We start from the raw sequence: 20,936 nt of genomic DNA, 5'->3' as shown, positions 1-20,936 counted from the left end.
GACCGCGAAGCTTAGAGGAGAAGGGGAGAAAGACAGAGCGGAGCGGAGAGGGGAGGTGGATGGTGAGAACGCCGCTCGCCCCGGGTAGAAGGGGAGCTGAGGGTTGGCAGCCAACGCTTGGAGGAGAGGGGCTCCGGGTGGCGGGAGGCGGCTGGGGACCCGCTCAGGCCAGCGCGCCAGCCCCTCCCCACCCAATGCCGCCGCAGCAGGGGCTGCTCCAGGGGAGCGCAGCCGAGTACGAGCGGGTCTGCGCGTCTCTGCCCTGTGCACAGGGCCGGGCGCTCTCTCCCAACCACCTGCTGATCTAGGATCTCCAAGCGGCTAGTCCCAGGACCCCGCCCGGAAACCCGGCCACGTGGGAGAGGGCGACCCCACCTCCAACCCCCGCGCTTTGCACCAGCCCAGCCCTTCGAAGTCAGCAAACAGCGGAGGGGGTGACCCGACCTCTCTCCTAGCTGCCCTGCGCTCCCGGTTCCTTCCTTTCTGCTCACCCAGGGTGCTCAGGGGTCAGCCAGGTCGGACCCACAGAATGTCCACGGACCCGCTCAGGCAAGTGAAGGAGTTGGGGAAGACTGGCGGGAGGGGGCTGGGAAGGGACGCTTACTGGAAAGGGGGAGAGACCCCATCCAGACTGAGCTCCAGGGGCCAGGAGTAGTGCCCAGACAAGCGGTTGGTCGAGAACCTGTAGCGGTGAGAGGACAGGGGTGAAAAAGACAGAGAGGGACACAGGAGAAGGGGAGACAGGAGAAGGTGAGGCACTCCGCAGGCACTGGAGGCTGGGGGGGGGCTTCCTCCACTCCGCTCTGACGGCACCCTGCTCTGAACTGGGTAGGACTCTGCCCCAGAATCTCACCTTTCCCCTCCATATCCTCCCCAAAGCCCTAAGTGAGGAGGGGATCTGAGAGAAGACAGCATCGAGCAACTTCAAATCCAAGAGACAGGGGAAGCCAGGAGGGCAGAAAACAGGCCCCTCTGACCAATGCCCCCCCACCATGTATTTAATCAATATTCACTGGGCACCTGGGGAGAAGCAGGCACCCACATTGGGGATATTGCAACAAACAAGGTGGACATGATCTTGGCCCTCAAGGAAGATGGCTGGGGCCTGCAGACCTGGATACAGGAGTCATGGCACCACGACTCCTGAGAATCTGCTTTCACCAAGGCCACCAGCTGACTCCTTTTTGCTGAATTCCATGAGCACTGTTCAACCCTTAGCTAACTTGACCTCTCCAGAGCTTGGGACCTACTGAATCCTCTCTCCTGGAAACATACTCTTTCCCTGGGATACAGTTCCCTCAATTTCACCTTCATCCACATAGCCCACAGCCCCAGCCAGAAAATCTGGGCATCAGGAGTTTAGGAGCCCTGATTTGCAGAGTTGCAGAAATCTGAAGGAAGGAAGCAGCATCCCAGCTGCACTCTGAAGGTAGAGCTGGGTCTGCCAGGGGAAGAGAAAGTAGGCTCATGGCTCAGGAACAGAGAGCAGCACACTCACACACCTGGTGAGGTCAGCCCCACAAGAGCAGAATTAAGGCAGCGCATGTAATCTGCAACATTCTGGCCCATGATGTGCTTCGGGTGTACTTCTGCATTAAATTCCTTGCTTTCAGAATCATAACCAGGGAATCGCTTGGTACTATGAGGGGTAGACAAGCCTCCATCCACAGCTCCCTTCAGGGCACCAAAAACTTTATTGCCAGTGGTAGCTCTGGCAAGGCCTGCATCCAAATAGCAGGTAAAGGCACCTGGCTGACCATCAATGCTTTCCACATTGTATTCATCACAGTCACCTCCACTTGGCCTTCACAGATCTTGTCCATGCCAAACCTACTGAGAAGCCTGCGGGCCAGCAGCAGGCCAGTACAATACCCTGCAGCGTAATCTGTCAGGCCAACCTTCACACCATATTTTGGCAGTTCGTGTGCATATGCTGCGCAGACTATCATATCCCCCTCTATACGGGCATAAGCAATCTGACAAATGATATCTCTGTTTGTTACATGAACTATCATCCTGTGTTTGGGTGTGTTGTATTTTTTTATCCTGTATCACCAAGCGTTTCCGAGCATAGTAATCAGTTTTACCCTCTCGTCGTCCTCTAAATTTCACTTGGTATCTCTTAAAGTAGACCTTATTCTTAAGAACTTTAACAAACCCCATCCTGTGGAGCAGAGGCGCGTGGGTGGCTCGACAGAGACCTGCCCAAGGAGGTTTTTGCCAGGATCCTTGAGGACCAGAGTGATGCGTTCTGGGATGTGGAGGTACAAAGGGCCCATGCCGCCCAGCTGTGGATTTATCACCTACAAGGCTTAGCAGTTTAGGCATAGACTTGAGGTGGCAGAAAGCCAGACTGTTGCAATTGAGGCTTTGCTGGCAGCTTTGGCAGAACAAAGGGACAGGTGACGTTGCAAGAGAGTAACAGAACTAAGTCAGTGTGGGTTCTTGGATAGATGCAGAGAGAAGTGGAAGCAAGAGGACTGTGGAGAAAAATGTGGAGTTCCAGGGATTGCATGACATCAGGGACTAGTTACAGCCAGAGGCAGTGTAGAGTTAAGAAGGGCACAGATTTAGGAGCCACACAGCCTAGGTGTGAATCGCAGCTCTGCCATGTATTACCATGATGTCTGTGACCCTGGGCAATTCTAATGTCTCAGGCCTCTGTTTCCCCATCCATAAATTAGGGATGGCTCTAGTGCTACCTAAGTTGTTGTCATGGCACTTAAATGAGTTAGTATACATAAAGGGCTTAGAACAGCGTTTGTGCTATACGTGTTTGTATGGAGACAGCAGTGGGGTTACAGTCAAGAGTAGGTTGTCTGGGTTTCTCAGAGGTGGATGGTGCAGGGTGATGACAAGGGTGATAAGGTCTTGAAGGCGATGGGGTATGGGGAAGTGTAGCTGAGGTGGAATGAAGGAATTGAGGATTGGAGATGAGGAGTCAAGAAACTGAGAGGGCAGAGGGGTTGGGTGGTTGGGCAAAAGATGCTGAAGTCCCTCAGGCTGGAGAGGAAAGTGGAGCTAGTTCCAGAGCCTTGGAGGGAAGGATACAGACAGGAAGGGCAGTTTCACTCCTGCCAGTCTAGAGTCCCCTCTCTCCACTCCTCTGGCTGGCTCCTGGCAGCTGAGTTGCTTAGGGTAGAGGCAGAGGCCTAGATTGAGGTTAGAGATCCCAGTCTGGCCACCTGTATAACCCCTGCTGGGGACTGTGGCCTGAGGAGCCTGGTGAGGAAGTCCGAGGGCATCAGGAAGGACCGGAAGGGAACATCTCTGCCTGGATTGTTAGAAAGGCTTGGTCTAACCAACACAGGTCTGTGGTTGCTCAAAGAAGCCTTCAAAGTCTTGTGTCACTGGGGCCTCTCAGCTGTGCTGGAAGCCAGAGCTTCCAGGGCCTGCAAAGACCATCCAGATCAACCTCGCACTTTACCAATGGCAGAGCTGGGCCCCAGTGAGGGGAATGGTGAGTGCTTGCCTGTTTCAAGCACAGAGACCCATAGTGAATGGGGAGGCACCATCACAACAGCCAGAATGGAACTCCTATCCACTCATCACCTCTCCCAGGGGATCCTGCTCCCAAGCACCTTCCCTCCACCACCACACTTCCAGGCAAGGAGAAGTGTCCAGAGCTCCTCATTCTGGGCAGCAGCTCATCTCCACAAGATAAGCAGGCAACTGACAATGTGGCATATGTTGGTCTGTGTCTGCAACTCTCTGTGTGTAATGCATCTCTGTATTTCTGGATATGTCCAGTCACTGAGTATGTGTCTGTAATGTGTGTGTGTGTGTGTGTGTGAGTGTGTGTGTGTGTGTGTGTGTATGCATATGGGCTCAGGGAGGAAGATGATGAATCCCAGGAATCAGACACAGGAGCTAGAAAGCCATGCCACCTCAAATCTTGTTTACAGCTTGGAGACTGTGTGTGTGTGTGTGTGTGTGTGTGTGTGTATGTATGTATGCATGTACATGGATGTGTCTATGGGTCTATGGTGGGGACAGGCCCGTGGATTGACTAGGGTGAGGGTGATAGTAGCTCTTTGGGCTCTGGGTAGAATTCAGTTGGCAAAAGCTGAGAGCTCCCGAGGAAGTGAATAAGCCCAGCCAGCAATGAGTAATAGTGATGTGGGAGGTTCCTGAGGATGGGGGATGCTGGGGAGAGAGCTGGCCCAGATTTCCAGGGACTGAGGGGGAACAGAAGGGCTAAGACTAAAAGGAATAGAGGAGTCCATAGTGAGCGGTAAAGAGTTCAAACTGAGCAAGTGAGGGGCTCAGCCTCCCACGGAGAGCAGGGAGCTGGGGCCAGTGGCTGATGTCTGGACTGAAGTTCCCACGTCCAGAGGCTCTTGGGCCTTTGGGCCAGGAATGTGGAGCCAGGAGGCCTGGCAGCTACCTCTAGTCAAGCAACTGCTCTTGTACAACACAAACTTCCCAGAACCATGGGCTGGGGGTAGAGAGGGGCAGAGGCTGACCTGCCGACCCGAAGGGACCTCGAGCAGAGAGCAGAGACTCCCTCTCCAGGAACTCTTGCCTCCACCTACTAAGGACCACCCATCTTGAGCCCAAATTTTTTTAAATAAGCAAACATCTCCGAACCTTTCTGCAAACAGCAATTCTAATAAGGCAGAAACATAAGGTTTTCAATCTGACAGAACCGAGTTTGAATCCTAGCTTTCCCTATTGCCGCTGAGTAAACCGAAATAAGTCCCCTTCACCTCTTTGAACCTCAGTGGTCTCCCTGTGAACTGGGGGCAGAACTGCAACCGCTCACAGGTTGCAGTGAAGATTAAATGTGCTAATGGAAGGGAAGTGCTTAGCACAGAGTTGCTGCTCAATATGAGTGCCCCTCGCCCTCAACCAGAAACCCTGTCTTCCCAGGGAAATAACAGAATCCCAGCCTAAAGCAAAGAATCTGATACAATGAACAGGTACAGCCATATACAGATCAAAATGTGCCATTTTATGAGACCTTTTATATACTGACAGTAATTTCTAAGCAGGTTCTCATTTCCACCTTTACAAACCTCACGTAATTGAGGGTGGGGCAACAGATTGATTGCTGAGGGACCTCAGTTTGGGGACAATAACCTCATCATACCCCTCCCTTCACATTCAGACAACTAAGGCTCAGAGAGGGACCCCTGCTCTCCCAGGCTGCCTAATCAGTGTCTGCCCCTGCCCCAAAGTGCCTGTGGACTAGACTCCCACGTAGAGACCATGAGGCCTCCCCAGCCAGAGGCAGGGCAGCTGGGAGGGTGAATTGCTTGGTCAGGGTCATGAGCAGCTGAATGACAGTGTTCAGAGCCCTGGCTGGGTGGGAAAAGGGCCGGGTCTGGCTTGGCCGCAGACCTCTTCTACTCCAAGCCTCAGTTTACCACTTCTGTAGATTTAGGGGTAGAACTAGGTGATCTCCATGGGCTCAGCAGCTTGGAGTACTCATTAAAGTCAAGGTCTTCCAGTCTTAGCAACTCTGGAGTCAGAGCAATGCCCTTCCCTCCTGCTCAGGCATTGGGGTTGAAGGCTGGGCTTGGAATGAAATAGAAGGGGTTTGGAGGACTGGGGAGAGCAATAGCATCAACTCAGAGAGTCCTCCTTCCATAATCCAATAGGCCAGCCTGGAATTGGCATGTGTCCAGAATGTCACACAGTGCCACCTAATCACAAATCAGCCAGAAAGTGCAATCTTAACATGTGCTCAATAGAGTGAAAACCAGAAAGATTTAGTGAACAGTGCCAAGGACACCCACAACAGAGCTAGCCAGAACACCCACAATGAAGCAGGACCAACACTGTGACAGCAGCTGGAGGCCACAGTCCACCAGATGAAATGGTGACCCAAACTGAATTACAATGGCTGAGCAGCCTCAACACCTCACCCCTGCACACCCCTAGATCCCAATTAACCGGGGTGGAGGCCACCTCAGGAATAAGCCCAACACCCACTTGTTCTTAGTCCTTTTTGTGCCTGGGGTGAAGACCTTTTTGTCTTACAGTGACTCTGCCTCCCAGGAGCAGATAAGAATTATTTAGAAGCTCAGCCCCTGGGCTGGAATTATTTTCTGTTGAACCTGGTTTGCTAAACCAAGGGAGAAGCAAAGTGAGTTTTACCTTCTTTGAACCAGAGAAAACCTGTCTTCCTCTGTTGTTGACATTTGAGTGTGTAAGTTCTAATTACAGGAGCTTATCTACATGGCCTCAGAAGAGCCTGTGCTTCAGTCATTCAACAAACATTTAGCAATTCTAGCACTGTGCTGGGTTGTCAGCTCAGGCTTTGGCATCAGTGCACCAGATTTCAAATCCTGGCACTACCACTGCAATTCAGTGGTGTGGGTGAGTTTACTTAATCTTTCTGTGTCTCAATTTCCTCATCTGTAAAATGGAAATGTAATAGTAATACTTAATCTTATGTTGTAAAAATTAAATTAGATATTATTACAAGTGCTTAGCATAGCATAACTTAGTTATAGATCTAAAAGTGCTAACTTCAGATTATCATCTAGACATCTGTTTCTGGCTAAAGTAGACTAGCTTCTATCAGACCAATTTACCTGCTGAGGATAACTTTAAAAGCTAGTAAGCATTTAAGAAATCTGTTTAAAGACATGGGAGAGCTACCAAGGCAGTGAGGACTTGACAGGGCCAAGATTGTGGAGAGAAGTAATATTGGTTTCAATTTTTCCCTAAAGGCATTTTCTAGTTTGTAGGAGGCATGGTCATGAGACTGGGCAGTCAAAACTGGAATTTGGGGCCTAAAAAGGGGAAGAGTCCTGTTAAACACCTCCAACTTTTATTGGGAAGACCAAAGGGCAACACTGTAGGAAAAAAGGCTAACCAGATAGAGACTAGACTCAGAAAGACTGAAACAAAGTTTCCAATCAGTGGCCTGTCCTTCTTCAGGTGCCTGTCAGAAGCAAAAGCAAATCCCCTCTGGAGAAAGATAATATTACTCAGAGCCTCATGCTAACTCTATAATTTTTTTATGCACAGTGTTGGACATCCAAGAAAAAATTATCTGGCATTTCAGGAGCTATGAACAAAAGCAATAAAATGGACAAGAGCAATAAAACAGACAATAGAAACAAGCCCACTGGAGATCCAGATGTTGGAGTTTTCAGACATGGACTCCAGAAGGTTGAATATGGTTTGTTTGTTTTTTTTTTTGAGATGGAGTTTCGCTCTTGTTACCCAGGCTGGAGTGCAATGGCGCGATCTCGGCTCACGGCAACCTCTGCCTCCTGGGTTCAGGCAATTCTCCTGCCTCAGCCTCCCAAGTAGCTGGGATTACAGGCACGTGCCACCATGCCCAGCTAATTTTTTGTATTTTAATAGAGACGGGGTTTCACCTTGTTGACCAGGATGGTCTCGTCCTTGTGATCCACCCGCCTCGGCCTCCCAAAGTGCTGGGATTACAGGCTTGAGCCACCGTGCCCGGCCTGGTTGAATATGTTAAAGAAAATAGATGACGAGAGGGAATCTTTCAATAGAAAACTGGAATCTATGAAAAAGGATCTAGTGGAAATTCCAGAACAGAAAAGTTATAACAAATGAAATCAATAACTCCATTGATGGATTTAGCAGCAGAAAAGACACATGTGAAAACAGGATTAGTAAACTGGATAGTAGAAAAATATTTCAGTAGAAAAATATCCAGACTGAAACAGAGAGAAGGAGGGAAGGAAAGAGCTAGAAAATACAGAATAAAGTGTAAAAGAGACATGTGGAGAAATAACAAATGGCTGAACATACATGCCATGAAGGTCCCAGAAGGCAAGGAGTAAGAGAATGGGGAAAGATAAGAGCTGAAGTTTTCCCTGGCCTGGGGGAGATAAGATGCAGCCACAGATTGTAGAAGCACGAGGAAGGATACATACAAAGAAAGTGTCTACAAAGAAGGATAAATACAAAGAAAAACTCACTTAGGCACATCACAGCAAAACTGCCAAAAACCCAAAGGTAAAGGAGAGTCTTCCCCATACGGGAAAAGAAGCAAGACCCCTGGACTCTCCAGCCCCCAGGGCCTCCCTGACCCTAGGCCAATGTCAGCTTCCAAGAGACTGATGTGAAGTGAGGTAAGCCAGACTCCCTCCCCTCCATCAGGGCACACTCAGACTGAGCCCTCCCCACAGGCAGGGAACCCCTGCCTTGTCAGATAATGTCAGATGTTGATGATGAGGTGGGGGAGAGATTTGAAAGGGGAAGATCTGGGAATCTCACAGCCCCTCCTGAGGATCAGATCTTTAAATCATGAGGTCAAGAGATGGAGACCATCTTGGTCAACATGGTGAGACCCCGTCTCTACTAAAGATACAAAAAGTTAGCTGGGCATGGTGGCGCGTGCCTGTAATCCCAGCTACTCAGGAGGCTGAGGCAGGAGAATTGCCTGAACCCAGGAGGCGGAGGTTGCGGTGAGCCAAGATTGCGCCATTGTACTCCAGCCTGGGTCACAAGAGCGAAACTCTGTCTCAAAAAAAATTAAGCAAGATTGTGTGGGATGTGAGCAAGCTCATCTGTTCTCCAACTCTGGTCTCAGCACGTCTGTCTTTCTTTTAGTCCAGCCACCAGAACCCTAATCCATTTCCCTCTCTAAGCCTCAGTCTCCTCAGCTGTAACATGTGGCTATTAAAAAAATTCTAGTTCTTTTTATATTTAAAAAAAATAGACACGGGGTTTTGGCTTGTTGCCCAGGCTGGTCTCAAACTCCCAAGCTCAAGCGATCTGCCCACCTCAGCCTCCCCAACTGCTGGGATTACAGGGGTAAGCCACTGCACCTGGCCAAAGTGTGGCTATTAATAGGCAACAAGCAGTCACAGAGATTGTGATATCATGGATGTAAAAGTGCTCTGCAAACTGTAGATTGCTGTACCCTTTAGTGGTTGCATCCCTGCCTGACAGAACCAGAGAGCAGATGTTCATGTAGACCTAGGAATTTCTGACTTCCTGCCAGCTTGGAATAGCAACAAGGTGACTCAGGCTGGAGTCTCAGTAGAGCTGCCATCTCTCAGCATGGTGCCAGGAGAGAGAGCCCTGGAGTCATCAGCTGTAGACAGGCCTAGAGGTGGCCTTTCAGGCCCTCTGACCTGCTTGGGCCAGGCTGACACCATCCTGTGTGGAGAGTGAAGGATCTGACACTACCCCTCATTTTCACTCAGTGATCAAGCTTTCTCCAACCCCACTGGGTATAGGGTTTGGACACTCAGAAAGGTACCTCCACTTGAGAGACAACCCAACTTTTCTGTTTCCAAACCCAACATGACCAACCTCCCAGATTTGAGACTTCATGGCTCCCTTTTCTGTCAGCCACCACCATAAGCGCATGGTTAACATTTGCTAAATACTCGCTGTTCTAAGCACTTGATTTAGCTTAAGTATTTAGTTATCACTGCACCCTATGAGGTGGGTTCTATTGGTAGCCCTGTGTTTGTTACAGGAGATAAGACAGAAGCAGGGGAGTCAGTCAGGCCCCCGGTGCAGGTGGCACTCCCTATTCCTCACCCTGCATGCTCCCTTCCCACCACAGTACCATCTGATTACTTCCCTTTCATCCCCATCCTGGACCCTTTTCTGGCATTTTCCCCCCATGATTCTAACATAGCTCACTAGCTAAGATCTCATCCTTTGAGGGCCTTTGTACCAACCATGATTTTATGCATTATAGAACAGAATTCTCAAATCAAAGTCATAAATCCCTAGACTCTAATTTTATTACTCTTGTTTCTGCATTTCCAGAATTCTAGAATCCAATGATAGATCCCAGAACCAGAGACATCTAGTGAATCCTAGAAAGGAATTCTAGCATCCAGCAATTAGGCTTTTGAATCCAGATTCAACAGTAGAACAGTGGGGGAGTGGAATGGAGCTACGATTGGAATTTCATAGAGTGCCCAGTCTAGAAAGAGCCCTGGTGCCATAGATCTGCTGCAGCCTAACCCAGCCCATGTGGGAGCTATACCCCATCACTGACCGTCTGAACCATAGGGAGCTCCTCACTCCCACGTGGCCGCTCACTGCAGGCCTTCATCTGATGTTCAGGAGAGTTAATGTCGTTGCTATGCCTGGGTGCGGATGCTGAGGCCAAGCGGCAAGGCCATTCAGGTCCTGGTTCTGGATCTTGAATAAACTGCTAGACCTCTGGGAGCTTCCGTCTCTTCATCTGAATAAAGGGGTGGGGTAGGGGGCAAGGTAGATTTCCAAGGCCTTTTCCACTTGAGAGAGTGAGTTGTCTAAATCCCAAGACCTGCCATTTGCCTTCTAGTTAGTACTACTGAAGACGATGATTATCATGGGATGAGCACCTAAGCTGATCCGGACCCTGTGCTGAGCACTTTCCAGCCATTCTCCCACTCAGTGAGTCCAGGTTGGCTTTCTGGAGTAGAGGGGTTAGGGGGCGGCGTCTGTTTGGAGGACAAAGAAAGTGAGGGAGGAGGGAGGATGGCAAGACTGGCCACGAGGGACCCCGGGAACTAGATGGGGAAACAAAAGCCGACTCTTCCCATATAGGGTGGATTGTTGCTTCCCAGAGGCAGAGGCAGGGAGCTGGCCAAGGTGACCTCTGCCCACCCAGGCACTAAATGTAGCTACAGACTGAGCCCAGGATTGCACATCGAGATACCCTGCTGACCCCACCCTCTCGCTGTGTGCCCACAGGAGGACCGTGAGGCGGCCCCTGGCAGGTGGGCTGTTCAGGGCAGGCGGCTGGAGGGAGCTTGATGCGCGCCCGGCGTTCACAGACCGATGCCACCGGCTGAGAAGAGCGAGAGGCCACCGGCCCCGGCACCCGCGGAACGTGCCCTGGACCGGGGGCCGAACCTGCCATCGCCGGCGCTGTGCTGCGCCTGCGGTCTGTGCGCGCTGCTGGCGGGCGTGAACATGACGCTGGCGGGCGCCTTCGCCTCGTTCCTGCCCTGGCACAACGCGCCGCTCGTTGTGGGGCCGGCGCTGCTGGTGCTGGCGCTCGTTTTCTTCGCCGCCTGCTGCGTGTGTAGCCGCCGGGGTCCAGCGCCCCGCGCTCGCTCGGCGGCCGCGGCGGGCCCTGGCCAGGGTGGCGGCCGCGGCGGGCCCATGGCGCTGGAGATGGAGAGCAGCGAGCGCACGGCTCAGGACACCACGGCCGTGCAGCTCAGCCCTGCCTTCTCCGCCGCGTCGTCCCGCGACTCCAGCCCCGGCCACAGCCCTCTCGCCCTGGAGGCCCAGGAGCCAGCGGCCGTCTGCGCTCGGAAGGGGTCCAGCTCAACCTGCCCCGGGAGCGGGCCGCCCCCTAGCGGACCAGGGCCCCTCCGCGACTCCGCTGTCCCGGTTCACTCTCCGTTCAGTGCCATTTAGTGGGGGAAGGAAAAAAAAGAGAAAAAAACCTTTCCTTCCTCTTTCTCTCTCTTCCCTCCCTCCCTCCCTCCCTCCCTCCCTTCCTTCCTTCCTTCCTTCCTTTCTCTTTCCCATCTCCCAAACTTCTAGGGGGTAGAATGTGATGATGGTGTCAGGATCACACCCCAAAGAAGGGAGCACCTAAGTCTTGGCCCCTTAGGTGGGGTCTCTGGTCTCTACTAAACCTTACCCATCCAGCTTGATGAAAGTAGGCCCCTGGACCCTCAAACCCTAACACTGCCCCCTCCTCCTGGCATTTGGGCACTGTGAACCAAGGAGCACCGACCCTGAAGGGGCTAACCACCAACAATGCCAGCTCCCCCCCCCCCCGGAGGTGGGAGAAAGAAGGGACGAATGTCAGCCTGGACTGTCTCTGCCTTTGCACACACTGTGAAAGGCTTCCAGCCCCTCTCCTGCCCCTCCCCACCCTCCTTGTTTCTACCCCAACATGACCTTTGGGATTCATTTGGCTGAGAAGCTGTGGCTCTGACTTGAGCCACGATGGGCCCTAGAAGTAGGGTGGGGGTGAGCACTCCCCACCCTTTCTGTCTGACTAGGAGTGGAGGTAGCTGAGGCTGGGGCCCTGACAGAGGTGAGTGGTAAGAGGGCTTCTGCAGCCCTGAAGGTCCTATTGTTGACCTTCACTACCAGTAATGCCGGCCCCCACCCACCATGACAGTGCCACACCAAGCTTTACTGCAGCACCTCACTCTCAATAAAGCACCTTTGGAGTCAGTCCTCTGTGACAGTGCAGGCGGCGGAGGGGGGAGTGGCTGTGGGGCCTCTGGCTGAGCACTCTGGGTTCTGGGGCCCTGCCAGCCTGTGGCTGAGTGCCTCCACATCCTGGTACCAGTCCCTCTTGGAGATCTTGAAGTGGGCTCCAGGAGAAAGGAGTGTGTGACTGAGCAAAAGACTATAAGACTTTGTGCCTGTGAATGTCTGTGGGAACAGATGTGTCAGATTGGAGGACTGGACGGACATAGGAGTGTGACTGTGGGTGTGATTGCCTGGCCCCTGAAAGAGATGGGGAGTGAGTGTTTGGGTAACGATCTGACATCACACATGCATGGGGGTTGTGAAGGCAGCAATAGTGGTTGAGGGCGTGGTTGCTGAGCAGGGATGGCGAGGGGAGAAATTCGGAAGTGCTCCACGGGGTGTGCAGAGCCCAAGCCCTTTGCCCAGGCTAGCTGGACTTGCAGAGTTTGGGCCCAGCCTGTGGTTCATCCAGGTGAGGGGGCAGGTAAGGGGCCAGGTAGAGGAATAGGGGCTGCCTTACAAAAAAGAAAAGGGGATGTGGGGAACTGAGGAGGTGACATTGCAACTCTGGGCTAGCACTTTCTCTCCATGCAGCGATCTTGGCAAGCAGTGACTGGGGGACAGGCTGACTCCCCTGTCCCGCCCCAGGGCTGTGACTCCCTCCTCATCCACTTGGCTTCATCACCAGCCTCCCTTTCTCTTCCCAAGACAGGCTTTGCTATCACTCTGTCATGACCCCGACACTGCCCACCAGCCCTGGGCTCTTCCTTCCTCTGGTGCCTCTGCCTCTCCTGCTGTCTCCCTCTCGCACTGACCTGGAGAAGAGCAAATCTGCCTGAGCAGGTACTGAGCAGGCCATCTCTATTAATTTGCTCGTGTTGATGGGCCTTAACCTTCGAAGCATCCAGTACCTCCAGCGGATGACCTCTGAGCTCCCCAACTCCACCCTGTATGTGTGTAAGGAAGGCCACCTCCCCAGGCTCCAGTCCTGTCTCTTCTGGTGTGTTGGTCTGCAGCTTCAGATGCCACCTGCTGCTGTGGTGGAGCCGTGGGTGAGAGGGGCCACCGCTGATGCAGCCTTGGGGTGTGGTCAGAACCACCCTTCTCCTCCCGCCTCAGGATTCTACCCCTGCAATGCCAGGCTCAGCCCAAACCCCTCTCCCACCTGCTGTTAGAAGCCTGGAATTACACTCTCTTTCTTCTTCCCCAACAAGACTTCCAGATCCTGTTCTGTGGGCCTGGCTGCTGCAGAGGAAGTGTGAGCCCACGATAAGGACTCAGGGCAGTGGGACATGGATCAATGGTGTGGGTAGAGTGGACACTGGCTGCCCCGAGTCCCTTCAGCATATACCCCCAACTGAAGGTCATCATTTATCTCTTCTGTGCCCCCTCCTTCACAGACACACCAGAAGAGATTTTCCCCATCCAGTGCCCCAGGGCTCACTTTCCCTTCAGCTCCAGTCAGCCACGATGGGGACCCCTCACCTCACACCCCTTCTCTGGGTGACAGCCAGGGGCAGGCCCCTCTGGGGCAATATGGCCAGTGAGACCGTAGGGCAGCCCCACCCTCCTACACACAGTGAAGCTGGAAGATGTGCTGTGTCCCCACTCCTCCGCAGCCCCCCCCCCCCCCCGGCCCACTGGCCCAGGCAGGCTCCAGGCCCTGAAGGGGCCTCTGGGAGGCAGGCTTCTGTTGAGGAATGGACGTGATTCTGACAGCACAGAAGCATCAAGCTCCCTGATTTGAGCGGGGACCAGTAGCTCCTGCAGGGATGCTGCAGACTGTCCCTGGAATGAGGGTAAAACCTCCCATTCCCACCCTAAGCCCTGAAAATCTAAGAACCGAGGCACCAGGCTTGTCCTCAGAGGCACAGGGGCTGTGGTAGAGGACACAGAGCTGGTCCTTCCAGGGCCTGCGGGAGCTTAGGCTGCTACAGGTGGTGAGTGACCCCTGCCTCCCCAAGGAAACTACTGCTGGCCTGGATAAGGGAGCCCATTAAGGGGCCAGACAATGAGGTTCCCTGCACTCTCCTCCCTCTAGGAGAAATGAGGGCAGCCACTTAGAACCTTTTTTAATTATCATCTTGAGACAGGATCTTGCTCTGTTCCTGAGGCTGGTGTGCAGTGGGAAGATCACTGCAGCCTCAACCTCCCAGGCTCAGGTGATCTTCCCACCTCAACTTCCCAAGTAGCTGGGACTACCTGCGCATCCCACCATGCCCAGCTAATCTTTTGTGTGTTTTTGTAGGACACGGTCTCACTATGTTGCCCAGGCTGGTCTTCAACCCCTGGGCTCACGCAGTCCTTCCACCTGGGCCTCCCAAAGTGCCGGGATTAGAAGTGTGAGCCAATGTGCCTAGCCTTAGAATTGTTTTTTTACTAATTAACTTCACAATTCCTGAGCCCTGCTACATTCCCTGCTATGTGGGAATATAATGTTGAACAAGCTCTCATGGAGCTCACGTTCTATTTGGAAGAGACAGACAATAAAGAAATAAGTGAGCAAATGAGACCAAAAAGGTTAGCTAGTGAACAGCACTACACAGAAAATTACAATAGGACATTGTGATGGAGGGACTTATCAGGTGCTTGGGGGATCTTCTCTGAGAGGTGACATTGAAGCTGAGCTCTGAATGGCAAGAGTCAGCCACGCAAAGGTCTAGAGCAGGAACATTTCAAGCTCAGAAAACGGCCTGTGCAAAGTCCGAAGGTGAGAATGAACTGGCCTCCGTGTGTCAGAACAGGAAAGAAGGGCTTTGAGACAGAGGTGGAAGACGAAGCTGGAGAGTGGGGAGGGGTATTGCTCAGCTCGTGGAGGTCTTAGTAAGCCCCCATGAGGAGATGGGATTTGATTCTCAGTGAGATGGGATCCACTGGAGGGTTTTAAGCAGGGAAGTGACATGATCTGAATTATGATTGTAAAGACTGTCTGAATTATGATTGTAAAGACTGCTCTGTATGCTGTGTGGAAGCAACAGAGTGGTGAGGGGCAAAAAAGAGAGCAAGGGCAGGTTAGGAGGTCCCAGCAGTGAGACATACGGTCACTGAGACCAGGGTGATTGCTCGGACTGGACGGATTCTGCAGCTGTTGGGGGAGTTTTGGGGGCATGAAGGAAAAGAATCCTAAGGAAGTTCTAAAGTTTTGGTTTAAGCACCAGGGTGTATGGTGGAGGATCCAGTTTTGGGATAAAAGCGATGGCTTGGTAAGGCATAAGACCTGTTAGCCCAGAGGTACTGTCCCACAGGAGCTGGAGCCACAGCCCTGAATTCTGGAAAGAGAAGGTGCTGGGATGGAGACAGAAGCCGTCGGCCCGTGGATGGTGGTGAAGTTCCAAGGAGAGATAAAAATAGAGAACCCAGAACCTAAAATAATCTAACCACAGACTCCAGGGGGCAGCAGGGAGCCTGTGTTGCTGACTTCTGAATCCCACTCGGCCTTCTGTGAGGGAGACTTCCTGATGAGAGCTGTGGACTAGGAATGGGGGATTAGGGAGAAGCGGAACGTGAGTACCAAGAGGCCAGGACTCTTGCTCACTCCTGTACCCTCAGTGCCCACCTGGCACAAGGTAAGTGTTCAGCAAACACCTATGGACTGGGGGCAGCAGGGAGCCTGTGTTGCTGACTTCTGAATCCCACTCGGCCTTCTGTGAGGGAGACTTCCTGATGAGAGCTGTGGACTAGGAATGGGGGATTAGGGAGAAGCGGAACGTGAGTACCAAGAGGCCAGGACTCTTGCTCACTCCTGTACCCTCAGTGCCCACCTGGCACAAGGTAAGTGTTCAGCAAACACCTATGGACTGGAGGAAGAAGGAAAAGGTGTGGATCTCATTGCACAGCCGAGATTCCAGGTCCCCAGTAATATGGGTTTGTCAAGATGCCTAACTCTGGGTGGGAAGAGAGAAAATCTCATGTGTATGGGAGTTGTTCCCCTAGCCAGTTGCACAGTTTTCTACTTCTCTGAGGGGAGGCAGGGTGGCACGGGAAAGAAGGGCTGACTAGATCGGCGTCGAAGGACCAGCCTGAGGCCCAGGCTCCCCAAAGTAGGAGATGGCCAGATGGAGGGACCAAGCCTGAGGAAATCGGCACTGCTGGAGACTGCCACCAGAGGGCACCCCGGGCACACTGCAGGAGACAGACACTACTCAGCTCAACCAGACTGCACAATTTTGCCTTTTCCTCTTCTGAGATCCAAGGCCCTAAGAAATGGGGAGATCGCCAGGCACAGTGGCACACTCCTGTAATCCCAGCACTTTGGGAGGCTGAGGCAGTATGAACACGAGGTCAGGAGTTCAAGACCAGCCTGACCAAGATGATAAACCCTGTCTCTACTAAAAATACAAAAATTAGCTGGGCATGGTGGTGGGCACCTGTAATCCCAGCTACTCAGGATTCAGAGGCAGAGAAATGCTTGAACCTGGAGGCGAAGGTTGCAGTGAGCCGAGATCACGCCACTGCACTCCAGCCTGGGTGGCAGAGCAAGACTCCATCTCAAAAAAAGAATTGAAAAAAAGAAATAGAAATGGGGAGATCAAGGGAGTTGGGAAAAGGGGGCAGTTAAGTAACTCAGATTTACTAAGTGACTCATCCAACCCTGGAAACTGACCTTATTACAGGGAGAGAGCCTGGATCTTGGACAGAGACTTAGTTGGCCTTTATCAAGGTCACAGATAAGTCCTGAGTCTGCCTATAGACTAAACCATGACTTTGATCTTAGACTGAGCCCTCACCCCAGTACATACTGGTCCTGACCTTAATCATAGACTGAACTTGACCCTGGCTCTGACCCTGCTTGTTCATTCATCAAACCCTGACCTTGATCCCAGGCTGAGCTCTCACCCCAGCCCATAGACTTAACCCTGACCATTACCATCTAGTAAACCCTGACTTGGACACAAACTGATCATGGACACACATTCGCCCTTATTCTGGCCATAAACTGAGCCCTGACCCTGGTCCATACACTGAACTCTGACTCTGATCACTGAGCCTGATCCTGAATCTGGTGCCAGCCTGAATTCTGACCCTGATCCATATGCATTGAATCCTGACTCTGGACAACTACTGAGCCTTTATCATGGTCACAGACTGAGCCTTGATCCCTAAGACTTGCTCACCCAACACCCCAACGAGTTAAGGACCTTCCAGATGAGGCTCCTGTGTCAGGCCAAGCTTTAGTCTCAGAAGGAAGGAATTCCTGGAACCACTTTTGTTGGGAAGAGGAATTCTAGGTCTCCACATGGTCCAGAAATGCCTCTGCATTGGACCGCTGAGAGGCCAGGCAGAGAAAGGCCAGTTCTAGGCTGCCCAGGACGTGAGGAGAGAAGGGCAGCCAGGTGCCTTCTCAAGGTACCCCCACAGCTCTGGGGGCAGAGGCTCCTCTGCCTGACTGTCCATCTGGGGAGGTTCCCGACTGACTGCCTCTTTATTAAACTTCTGACTCCCTTCTGCTCTGAGGTCTGTGTTCCACCCCTTGTTAGCTTTCAGGGAAAATGAAGAGGCGACATTCCATGTGACAGGTGGAACCAGGCCATGACTGAGGGCTCCTTGCCCCCAACCCATGCAAGAAGAGAAGCTCCTCCCTCTGGGAGCTCACTTTGGCTGCTCACTCCAAACCAGGGAGAAAAAGTCAATCAGGCTCAAGGTGGCTTCCACAGGTGCTTGGGTTGACAGCGGCCAAGACCCAAGAGCACGAGGCAGCGCATGGGAAGTCCCCGAGGCCCCAGCATGTTCTGGAGTCTGCAGCATGTGAAGGTGTGCTAGGTGAGGGCAAAGGACAGCACAGTCCCTCCCCAGGGCACACTGGCCAAGTCCATTTCTGCTCTCTCCACGGTTCAGCCTGGGTGCCCTCCTGGTGCAGGGCCCACTGGCCTCCAGACTCACCTAGGGAGGCTCCAAGGGCAGGAGTGGAGGCCAAGCCGGGCAGGAGCTGGGGCGGGGGAGGGGGGCAGCTCGAGTCAAAAAACGCTGACGCCAAAGACAATGAGCTCTCCGAGGCTGAGGCAACTCATTTGGTCCCGGCCACGCTTTATTAAATTCTCATAAACCTGTCAGGGGGGACAGGGCTCGCTTCAGTTTACCTCATTAGCCCGACACAATGACAGTGTGGGGGGGACAGGCGGGGTGGGGGTGCGGCAAGGGGAGGCTGGCGCTCAGCGCTGAGAACTGAGCCAGCCGGGAAGATAATTGAATTAAGTGGCTTTTGTTAATGGTTTTTAAGGCTCCAAAGTGTAAATAACATTTAGGGGCTTTCTTTTAAAGGGGCTGGAGTTTTAGAGACCCAGGTTGCTTAGGAGAGGCCCAGCCTGATCCCTGCCTTCTCCCCGACCCTAGGGGAGCCCCCAAGGGGAGAACCTGCGGGAGCCGCCCCAGAGATGCATTGCAGTTAGCCTTGGGAGGACCGAGGGGAAAACTTCCCCAAGGGAAAGGGACAACCCATTGGAGCCAAAGAAACTGAGACACCTTCTTGGTGAGTCTTTGAACAGAATCAGAGTATGTGAGCAAAAGAGGGGATGGATGCAGGGGGCTCACTGGGATGTCCTATCCAGTCCCAGAATGCTGCCATTGGACAAAGTGGACAAGGATGTCTCTGAGATGTTACTGGAGGCATGGTCCTGGCCTCCTGGGTTCAGCGTTGGTTCCCCATGAGAGGTCAGTGTGAGGGGAAGGTATTGGCTGTATCACCAGCAGGTAGCGGGCTCCCCATCAAAGCATACGTGGGAATGCTGTGAGTTGGGGTTTCCCCAAACGAGGCAATGGATTAGACTAGACCCCAGGCTTGCTGAAGGCGACTGAACTTGATCTGAGTTGTAAGAGGAGCCTGAAAAGATGGTGTGGTGAGCTGACTTCTCTGGGGACACAAGGGATTGGGAGAGCTAGATGCCAGGGAACAGGGACACAGACAGAAGTTGAGAATCCAGCCCCTGGCTTTCCTCAGTCAACACCTTCTCCCTGTCTGCAGACTAGACCAGGTGGGAGAGTTGGCTGGATTGAAGGCAAAGGGCTCTGGAGGTGAGATGGGGTGGGGCTGGCCCAGGACCAGCCCACAAAGGGTTAAGGCACTAATCGCCTTGCCTTCAACAAAGGGAAGTGAGTTTTCTGATCCAGAAAGGATCAGTCCCTGGGACGCCCCATCAGGCCTTTCAGCGTGAAATTACACCCCAGCGGGGGTGCTCCCCTCCCCCCACACACACAACACCCGTCGGGCCTGGTACAGGATTAGGGCCGGGAGTCATCAGCGTAATAGATCTCGCCTCCCCACGCCATCCCTCCCCCCAGGAGCCTTCAGTCTTACCTCCGGGCCTGGGCCAGCTTCTTTCCTCGTATCTGTCTACCTGGCGGTTGCACTGCCTGGCCATCCCTGGCCTCACTCTTGGTCTAGTCATTCCATCTGTCTCCTCCAGCCAGGCATTGAGCCCCCACCTCACGCCCTGGTGTAGTGTCTTCACAACCTTTCCTCAGCCTGCTGAAGGTGCATTCCACTTCTTATGCATTTGTTGTCTGTCTCCCCCTCGACTTTAGGTGCTGTCCTGCTCAGCACTGTATTCCCAGTGTTGGGGCTGCATCATGCACACAATGGTGCTCACTCAACTAACATAGACTTCCCATCCGCCTCACAAAGACTGGGGTGTGCTCCCTGAACTCTGGACGCTGATGCTGAGGACAGGGAGGGGGAAGCTAAAGACCGTGCTGGGACAGGGCCATGTCCTCCAGAGGAGAGAGGAGGCTGTGGCATGGTCGCTGCCTTGGGCCCAGCTTCGTCTCTTAAGGATGGCATGAGGGAGGCAGGCAGGAAAAGCTAGAAGCCCTGTGAGGACAGAGGGTCCACCTGTCCTTGAGTGCCGTCCCAGGAGACCCTCTCATTCCACTTCCCCAGGCCCCTGTGCCTTTGCCCTCTAATGACCTCTAAGCCCCATCTGCACCCCCAACCAGGAGGACCCAGCATGGGAAGAAGAAGCTCTGGATGGAACAATTGAGGAAACAGGATGATATCACATGGAAGAAAAAAACCAGCAAGACTCTTGGAAACAAAGGCTGTCTGAGAAGGGTACCTGTATGGACCAGCTGTCCAACCTCTACACGGGAAACAGAAACAGAGGCCTAGAAAGAGCCAGGGCTTGCCCAAGCCAATCATGCAAAGCTGTGGCCAGGCCCAGACAGAAACCAGGTTCCCTGCGGTCCTTGGCAGAGTTGGTCCCTCATGTGCCCTTCCAAGTTAGTTTAACAAGTTCAGTACTGGTTGAACACTAACTCTGTACCAGGCTGTGTGCCATGCCAGCTTCTGCCCAGGGAGCTCCATCTGGCAGTGGATGAGAACTATATAGTGGCCAGAGGGGTCAAGAGAAGGAGAGGCGTCTCCCTCCCCTGTGATAATCCAGCAAGGCTTCCTGGAGGGGGTAGCATGTGGTTGGGCTCTGAAGAGTGAAGCCTCTCCCAAGAGGAGGGACCGGCAGAGCGGAGGTACTGGGGAGAGGGCACAGTGAGTGTGTGCCAGTTGGGTGACACACCCCAGAACAGTGTGAATAGACATGTTCTGTGTGGCTCCCAGGCCAAGCCAGGCCTGATAAGGAGACTACTGGGTGGCAAATTTCAGACAATATTAGGAAGAACTTTCTGACAGCCCGAACGAAGGCTGCCCTGGGAGGTAGTGAGCTGCCCACCCCTTCAGGATTGTGGGTAGGGGCCGGGTATCAGTGACTCCTCCCCAGATGGAGGCGGAACTAGAGACCCCTGAGGATGTCTATCCCGAGAACCTGAAGGGAAAATGACCAGACATCAACAGGCCTGGCTCTTCAGCAGGCGACCCCACCCCCGCACCTCGTCCATCCTCC

The 20,936-nt window shown here is 53.1% G+C and overlaps 1 protein-coding gene and 1 pseudogene across 1 annotated transcript; one reads left to right on the top strand and one right to left on the bottom strand.

Moving 5' to 3' along the window:
- The first annotated feature begins 386 nt into the window (after nt 1–386).
- TMEM275 (transmembrane protein 275) lies at nt 387–11,383 on the top strand. The gene is given in 4 exon segments (XM_035251347.3): nt 387–549; nt 10,247–10,338; nt 10,639–11,200; nt 11,203–11,383. Coding segments are annotated over 2 exon segments (525 nt in total). The 5' UTR covers nt 387–549; nt 10,247–10,338; nt 10,639–10,725; the 3' UTR covers nt 11,253–11,383.
- LOC100411432 (large ribosomal subunit protein uL18 pseudogene) lies at nt 1,383–2,163 on the bottom strand (annotated as a pseudogene).
- Nucleotides 11,384–20,936: the final 9,553 nt, after the last annotated feature.

Source organism: Callithrix jacchus, chromosome 7 (genome assembly GCF_049354715.1).
Source record: "Callithrix jacchus isolate 240 chromosome 7, calJac240_pri, whole genome shotgun sequence".
Classification (NCBI taxonomy): domain Eukaryota; kingdom Metazoa; phylum Chordata; class Mammalia; order Primates; family Cebidae; genus Callithrix; species Callithrix jacchus.
The sequence above is the reverse complement of the archived record's forward strand: the minus strand, read 5'-3'. Positions and strand labels throughout refer to the sequence as shown.